The following is a 9,212-nucleotide window of genomic DNA, read 5'->3' as shown; positions in this document are numbered from 1 at the left end:
GAATTGTATTATTCATCCTTATTCTAGACCAGGGGTTCCCAACCGGGGATACAAGACAATATTCCAGGGAGTGCGAAAACGTGGGTTTTCAAAATTATAGTGTATATGCATAATTTGTTGCTGTTATTTCAAACTTTTGTATGGGGTGCAAGAATATATCAGAAGCATTCTAGGGGTGCGGAGTATAGAATAGGTCGGGAACCGCTGTTCTAGATAGGTCGGGAACCGCTGTTCTAGATAGGTCGGGAACTGCTGTTCTAGACCAATCAAGGAAACCGGTTAGTGGATAGCCCCAGCTTTGTTTCACTCATGCCAAACATCCCTGCCAGAGAGAAAGCTACCAGTAATCACTCCTCAACAGAGTAAAATATGGGGTCAATTGGACCAAACCTTAGAAGAATTGCCCAACAGATGTGTTGTAGGCTCTATGGGGGACACGAGATGAAGTTGGATGAATCTCAATTATCCTGTTTCACACAGATCCTCCCCCACCTGTCAGTTGGATTATTTCTGAACACAATCACTACACTCTTTTAAAATTGCACTGGACACAAGTTCAAGAATAGTTTCCTCACTAACAAAATGCCCCAAAAAGTTGTGTGGGGTGAAATGGGTTGATCAACACCAAGCTAACTCCATTGTTTCAAGGGGATAGAGATGCTGGCAGTGAGCAACTGAAATCAGTTCTAACCTTGTTGCCTGCAAAAAGCAGAAATAGCCAGGACATAGCCCCGAAGAACATTGTTTTAGAGCAGACTTTTGGAATTACACCATTCTTATTGACATCTAGTGCTCTCAAAGCAGGCAGGAAAAGGATATACAAAATGGTTTATACACACCTAGAGTGATACAAGTAATTATGTATTGCACAAAGTAGCACAAGAAGTGTAGTTGCATGATTCAAGTTCTAGAAGGACTGACTAGTCAAGGTGATAACTAATGCTATGTATAAGTTCTTAGAAATAATAAAAGCAGAACTATGGGTACATTACAGCAGTGCCTGCATTTTCTGTGTTGCATGAGAAATGTACACTTTCCTTCCTTCCTGTGTCCTTACCACTTTCTATAGAGAGGAATGATTGAGAGCATCCTGTCAGATTGCATTACTGGCTAGTTTGGAAACATTATTGCTTGTGATAGGAAAGCGGTGTAGAGAGTGGTGAGGATGGCAGAAAAGATTATTGGTAGTTCACTTCCTTCTATCCAGGACATAGCATATAAGCGATGCTTGAGCAGGGTACGCAGTATTGTCTGGGATGCTACACATCCTCTTCATGACTTGTTTTTCTTGTTACCTTCTGGGAGGAGGCTTCATGGTCTTCAAAGCAGAACATCTATATCCAGTCACAATTTTGTTCCATATTGTATCAACCTTGTGAACTCAAGTTTCCTCTTTCCTCTATGTATTCAAAATGGACAGTGGTTATATCTATATATCATCTATAAATCTATATCATCTACATATCTATATATTTCTATCTATATCTATCTATCTCTATCTATCTATCTATCTATCTATCTATCTATCTATCTATCTATCTATCTATCTATCTATCTATCTATAGAGCATGTGTATATGTATGTTATGTATGTATATGGTAGATATATACTTTCTTTTGAGAGCAGGCAACAGAATTTCATTTTTGACTGGTGCCAGTGTGCTCACAGTAAAAAATGACAATAAAGGTTTTAATCTTAATATTAATTATGAGTTCCATTATCTAGAGAACTACATTTGGTGGGTCTTAAGCTGTGGGGCTTTTTTGTTGTGGCACCCTCATTGTGGTTTCTTCTCACCTCAGAGATGAGGTCAGTCTCATTACTCCCAAGTTTTGAGAAGTGCCTTAAGACTTGCCAATGGCAGCAGGCCTGACAATTCAGGAGGAAAGATACCCTCATGAGGTGACTCCACTATTATTAATATCTTACTATCTATTATTTTCTTTTCCTGTTTTGCTTTTGTAGTTTTAATGCTTTTTTAGTGATTGTTATATATTGTTTTATATATAATGTTTCATTGGATTGCTGTATGCCACCCAGAGTCACCTTCCATGATTAATAAATAAATACATACACATGTCAGAAGAAATACTTTGTCAGAGGAAACAGCAAATAAACTTCTAATGAACATATTGGTGAAAGAACTAACTGCACATTCCTGAAAAGGTTTGTCTCAATTTAAATCAATCTTCTATCCAGCAGAGGATTCATGCTCTTTCAAAATACACCAAATGAATTTATGAGAAAAAAAAATGACAGTTTAACTATGCAACAATAATAGATTATTGGTCTCTTGTGTCCTTCTATCTGTCTTAAATAACTTTAGTAATGTTAATGCAATGACTGCTTTCTGCCCTGGATAGCGGCTTTCTCTTCATTCTGCACATATCAGCATGTCCCATAATATACACTTAACTTGCTGATCCTATCATATAGCAATAGCACTTAGACTTATATACTGCTTTACAGCCCTCTCTAAGTGGTTTACAGAGTCAGCATATTGCTCCCCAATAATCCGGGTCCTCATTTTACCGACCTTGGAAGGATGGAAGGCTGGGTCAATCTTGAGTCGGTGAGTCAGCACAGTTAGCCTGCAATACTGCATTCTAACGACTGCGCTACCAAGGTTCCCTAATCATATATAGGGCCACAATAAGAGCCACAACCATTTTTCTTAAGAGTCAACAAAATGTTCATTTGTCCACTGTCCTCAGAAACATGCTTCCCACACATCTCATGAACAACCTGTCTTAATCTGCCAATTTCAATGGAACCGAGTCTAGAATAACTGAATTTCATTTGAGAATGAATTGCATTATGGACAGGAAATGCATATGGACAGCACCATTAATTTATATAGCTATTCATTTTAATAGTTAAATTGTGTCATGTATTCTCATCTACTTTGCAGCCGAAAATATTGCTGCTTCATGGAAGTTCCTGTTCTGTTCAAGAACTAATCGCCAATAGTTGTAATAATCTTAACTTCCATTTCTTTAATTCTGGTTAATTAATGGTTGGACAGGAACTAAGGAAGCTGAAGTCCAGTATCTCTGGCAAGAGGTGAAGAAAGTTGATTAATGTAGCCCTTGGCAGCACTTCCTAAGCAAAATGAGAAATTTCCAACTCAACAGTTTTTGCTGAACCACAATTCCTAACAGCCATAGTTAGCATGGCCAATCATGACTTTTTAATCTTACAACATACTTATAAATATCAAAGGCAAAATTCACAGCCAGAATATATCGTATCAGATAGAGTCACCACATTATTGCTCTTTAAGGAAAATGTGAATGAAGTACAGTAATACTATTATGTTTATTTTTATATAGTGTTTACCTGTTTCTTTATCTCTTAGTTCATTTGATCAAATCATTCCCATATTTCTGGTTTACTATTGCTGGATAACAACAAATGAAAGTTACTTCTTTTAAGACTTTAGAGCTCCTTAAAATTATTCAAGAGTAAAAATACAAGAATGCTACATGCCAGTTTTTTTTTCTTCATGTAAGATAGCAATATCAATGGTCTTGTTATCATTTCTACCATGTTCCCAAATTACAAATCAAAACATACAGCCTACTAAAATAGCCAGACAACAGACTTTATGTCGCTTTGCTGTTTGTTAAATATTGTTCTTGGCAACTGGAGTTTGAACAGAAATAATTGCAACCTTCTAAATGGTAATCCTTGATTTACAATCGGTTGCTTAGTAACAGTTCTAGAGGGTTACTTTTGATGTGTATTTGAAGCTTCGACAGCTCCTCATGGCTATGAGCAAAACCAGCCCATAGCAAACTATTCATTTGCTTAATGACCACTGCAAAATAGGTTGTAAGATCAGGTCAGTCACGTGGTGACCAATTTATGACTGTCAAGACATACAACTATAGTAGGCAGGCCAAATTATGATAATTTGAGGACTACTTATATTGAATTACAGCTTTCAGCAGTCCTAGCAGAATAGGAGAAGACCTGTATATTGTGCAGGTCAGAAGGGCTGAGAAGATAGCTGCAGACCTTCACATCCTGGATATAAACAGTTTCAACTCCTCCCCTTGGAATGCTCCTATAGGGCAGGGGTAGGCAACCTTGGGTAAGCACCTTTGGATAAGAATCAGGTATTTAGCAGAGTGATGGCACAAGGGGAAAAACTATTTTTGTGTATAGTTGTTTTGGCATGCAATGCCCTATAGCAGGGCTAGGCAACCTCGCCTCTTTTATGATTCATGGACTTCAACTACCAGAATTCCTGAGTCAGCTGAAGTAGACATTTGTTTTTCTTGAAAAATAGCATCTTTGGGACAACCAAGACCTGGATGACTGAGAATTTCCACAGACGTCTAATTTCTATGTATATTTACCCATGTAGTGTGGTTCTAGTATTATTACTTATCCTTATTATCTTCACTTCCCCCTTTTATTGGTATTATTACTATGATTATTATTCTGTTGCTTTGCATGTACACTGAGTGCTTTTGCACCAGAGACAAATTCCTTGTGTGTCAAATCACACTTGGCCAAATAAAGTTCAATTCAATTCAATAGTTCCTAATAGGAAATGATGGGAGTTGTAGTTGAGTAATATCTGCCCATATACAGTCTTTGCACCTCTGACATAAAGATATGGATTGGAAATAGGCATTTGAGGAATATTTTAAAGGTAATTTAAGTAATCTATAATTTGAAATTAAATCTCGCAGATGCCCAAATTCAACTTTTCAGAATATAATACCAGAAAACAATCTTCTACCAATATGCTAATACTGAATGCAAAAGGATTTATTTCAGAAAACAGAATTGTCAAAAGTCATAATAAAATGGACCACTCTGAACAGATGATAACCACTATTACATGCCACAAGCAGATCATTTTATTCTAGAAGGGCTCTTGTTCAACATTGCAATTTGGCCACATTACAAAGCTATAATTTATTTATGCACCTGTAGCAATTTTCAAATAAAAAAAACTGTTTTAAAATTTAGAATTTTACTACAAGAGGTATATACATAACAAAAAGAGCTTGCTAGTCAGAATGACAGTTTGTAGACCCATTCTTCACATCACTTTGGAAAGTACCGGAACATCTAGCAAGACCAGGCAAGGCAGGACGAGCTACAGTCTTCCACCCAAATCAGAGGGTTTCAAGCGAGCATAACTGGATGCAATGTTACCATTTTGACTATTTGGTTCATCTTTAGATCATATGTACAGTTCAACAAAATAAACTTTTAAACGCCCTATTTATTAAATTTATATGCCGCCCATCTCCCTGAGAAGGTGACTCTGGGCGCCCTACAGAACGTTAAGTGTGCAGCTTACTTATTGCCAAATAGGGTACTTGAGTAGCTCATGTACGCTGAAGGAACACTAGGCTCTAATGAATGGGTATTTCAGTAGAAAAATGTCATAGGAAAAGTTTCACGACTTTGTTCCTAAAGCACAGCTATGAGATATAAATGAGGGTTGGTCTATCCTTCTCATTAGGCTCAGAGGGACATGTATTTACAAAGGAGTTTATAAAAAAATGGACTGTAGCTGACATTTAATCACTATCATCAGATCCACGATATGAGCCTCGTTCGGAAGCCTCATTGTTGGAAGCCTCATTGTTGGAAGCCTCATTGTTGGAAGCCTCGTTGTTGGAAACCTCTGGTTCGGATTCATTAGCCGAGCCCTCATTGTCGGAGACTCTCTCTGAATCTCTGTCAGAATCAGCACTGCGGGAAGCTGGGCGAGATTCGTTCTCAGAACCAACAGACTGACTTCTTGCTGATGGCACAGACTCATTATCCGACTGCTCCGAATCAGACTGTCTTCTCTTTCTCACTGACCCATCGCTGTCCGAGTCTTCATCTGAAGGGCGGGTGCTGGATCGCCTGGGACTGCCTCCCTCACTGCCAGACTTGTTACTGTTGTCCAAATCACTGTCAGACACAACATTTTTGCTACGCCGCTGCTCGGCATCATCTGAGTCAGTGTTGCTGTTCCTGGCATTGCTGTTCAAGCAAAGAAGAGAAAATAAAATATCTGAAGCAGAACATGAAGCTGTATAAGAAATACTATGAGTTCCTGAGAGTTATATTCATTTTGTCCAGCATTACCCCAAGAAAGTTAAATGAAACATCATTTGTGAGAATTTGTTCTTGTTTATATATGGTGCGCTGAGGTTGTCCTTAAGCTGTTTTATAGTTTTTGAGATGTCAGCTTACACCTTTTCATATAATTTTGTAGCCAAGAAAGAAAATACCGATTAACCACATTTATACATTTTCAGGAAATATAATTATGCATAATAGCACTTTAGACGTTGCTGAAATATTTTGAATAAAGCCATCTCAAATAGGAAAGACCATTTCTGATCTTGAGACAGAGTTTAACCTCAAAATACTTCCCAAATGTTCTAAATGACTATTTTTGGAGTGCAAATCAGCTGCTTCCTATTTGAAGCATGGTATTTCTTACTTCAAATTACTTGAATCAAAACATTTTGCACATCATTAGTGCTTTTGGTGAGTTTTCCACATAGATACAGAATTATCCCTTGCACAGAATCAGGATTAATTACATTGAGAATGAAGGCCAAAAGAAAGCTGTATCTCATGGAGTGATCTTAAATTTCCTTCCTTAGCCTAATATTTCTTTAGGTCTAAATTGGGAGTTCACAACAAAGAAGAATTAAAATGTTACCAACCCATTACAGGTAATCCTCACTTAAAAATCACAATTGGGATTGCCAACATCATTAAGTGACAGGAACGTTAAGTGAAATATCATGTGACCATGCCCAACTTATGACATCCATTCTGCTGCAGCCATTAAGCGAATTTCCTGCAATCATTAAGTGCAACAGCACATCGCCATGACTTGCAGCTTCCTTCCAGCTTCTCCATTAACTTTGCCTGTTGGAAGCAAAGCTGTTGGAAGGTTGCAGATTGGTCTAGTGCAGTGTTTCCCAAACTTGACAATTTTAAGGCATGAGGACTTCAACTCCCAGAATTCCACAGCGTTGCTGGCTGTGGAATTCTGGGAGTTGAAGTCCACATGCCTTAAAATTGTCAAGTTTGGGAAACACTGGTCTAGTGGTTAAGGCACTAAACTAGAAAGTAGGAGATCATGAGTTCAATTCCCGCCTTAACCATGAAAGCCAGCTGGGTGATTTTGGGCCAATCACACTCACTCAGTCCAACCCATCTCACAGGATGTTATTGTGAGGAAAATAGGAGGAAGGTGTGTTGGATTGTTTGCTATCTTGAGTTATTTAACTAACTAACTAACTGACTGACTGACTAACTAACTAACTAACTAACTAACATGACTATGGGACACTACAACCATTATAAATGATTGCCAGTTGACGAATGTCTGAATTGTGATCACATGACTGTGGAGGATACTGAGGACTGGTTATAAGCCTGGTTTTCAGCATAAGTTTGAATGGTCACTAAACAGGGCAGTTGTTAATCCAGGACCACCTGTATCCATGAAGCCAGAGAAAACACTAAAAGATTTTGTGTTTCTCTTAAGAAATATAAAACACTATATCTAGAGGAAACATAATGAAGAGTCACTTGGTTTACCTGGATTTTTAAAAGGTTTCTTAGTGTTTCGTAATTTAGTTCTATTACTCTTCAATTAAAAGTTACTTAGCAGGGATTAGGGCATATTCACTCTATTATTTTTCACAGTTTTGAAATGGAGAAGAAAATACCTGTAACTTCATTTTTATCAGAATAAATCCATCACTATTACTTCAGAAGGGGGGGGAAATACATACCCATCATCAGCAATTTTGAGTTTATCTTCATCAGATGAGTCATCGCTTGATGAAATGATGGCTTTAGATTTGATTTTTCCCTTCATTGAAAGAGGCAAGCGTTCTGGCTTGGACTAGAATTAGGAAAAAAAGTGATAGAACTTGTAAAGAAAATTGACTTTCAGCTCTTTTATTTTTTAAAAAAACACACTATTAAATATTCCTATTACCGATGCTTATGGTAGAAAAGTAATACAATTTAGCTATAAGGTGGCTACACATTTCTTTCTATCCCTGTCTTATTAAATTACAGCCGACCCCATAGGCTATTTCCAATGGCTAAAGACTGAACTAAAAAACTATGGAGAAACGCTGTTAAACTTTCAAAAAACTCTGTCATAACAAAGGAGGTTATTATATGCTGTGAGCCTGGAGGTGCCAGAATACACATAAATATCTCACTACCACCTCCTTGACATTTTGTACTAAAAATGTTTTAAATTAAAAAAACAGAACAAGAACCAAAAGCTGTTAATTCTGGAAGAAATAAACTCCAATCTTCCATAGCTTCATTTCTAAATTAATTTAAATTAAATTAACTAAATTAATTTTAATTAATTAAAAGATGGAGGAAGGAGACCATCGAACAAGGGAATAACATTAAAGGAAGATATGGCTGAAGGATCTGCCCTCCCTTATACTACTTGAAGGACCCTGAATAGGTTGAGAATTGGAGTGTCTTAATGTAAAAGCTCAAGTGGAGGCTCTCAGCGGGTAACAACACGCTATGTGAGACACAGAGCCTGGCCCATCTGCTGGTACGCTGGCTACTCCCAGAAGCATGTACTGATAATGACTTATTTTTGGCCAACGACAAAGCCAAAAAGATGGCTTCATTCTGTCAGTTTAAATTTGATCTAGACAAGGAAGAAGAATTTCCTGAACCTTGGTTGGAAACTACAAATGATCGGGGATGCAAATGCTCTGAGAGAACTGTGTCTACCTATCTGATAAAGGTAAGCAAAGAAACAAAGAGGCTCAAGGGGGTTGCAGACCTCATTTTAGTAAATCAGGGTTTTAGAACTGCACTGCATCTCCCACTGAAGCCATTTTGTGAATCAGCCCCTTTATAACAGGTTCTCAACGCTACACATATGTTCATTAGCCCAGAAAAGGTGGGGAACCTGTAGCTAAGGTCCACGCTAAGATGCTTCAGAGTCTTCAGTTTAGTTCAAATAGAAATAAGTAACACAATGCTATGTGCAGGCAAGGATGAGTACTTCCAGTGCTTTCTAGGACAGAGGTCCCCAAAACAGTTCCATCGAGAGAGGTTTTTCCGCGGACTGGAGGGAGCGTGGTTTTATGTGCTGCCTGCATCCCGGGGATGGGGCTTTGCTTGTTTGTGCGAACCGCTTCGTGGCATACCGTGGCCCGGTACCGGTCCATGGACCAGGG

At 38.1% G+C, this 9,212-nt stretch overlaps 1 protein-coding gene across 1 annotated transcript in view; it reads right to left on the bottom strand.

The window, feature by feature from the left end:
* Nucleotides 1-4,761: 4,761 nt before the first annotated feature.
* Nucleotides 4,762-9,212, bottom strand: part of CTR9 (CTR9 homolog, Paf1/RNA polymerase II complex component) — a 29,584-nt gene continuing 25,133 nt past the window's right edge. Inside the window, exons 24-25 of the mRNA XM_039340301.1 lie at nucleotides 7,779-7,891; nucleotides 4,762-6,000 (exon numbers count right to left, since the gene is read on the bottom strand). Of these exons, the coding sequence (XP_039196235.1) occupies nucleotides 5,547-6,000; nucleotides 7,779-7,891 (567 nt within the window). The 3' untranslated portion in view covers nucleotides 4,762-5,546. The remainder of the gene's footprint in view (nucleotides 6,001-7,778; nucleotides 7,892-9,212) is intronic.

Source organism: Crotalus tigris, unplaced genomic scaffold, assembly GCF_016545835.1.
Source record: "Crotalus tigris isolate CLP2741 ecotype Arizona unplaced genomic scaffold, ASM1654583v1 scf7180000017744.3724543626:3957646, whole genome shotgun sequence".
Lineage (NCBI taxonomy): Eukaryota > Metazoa > Chordata > Lepidosauria > Squamata > Viperidae > Crotalus > Crotalus tigris.
The sequence above is the reverse complement of the archived record's forward strand: the minus strand, read 5'-3'. Positions and strand labels throughout refer to the sequence as shown.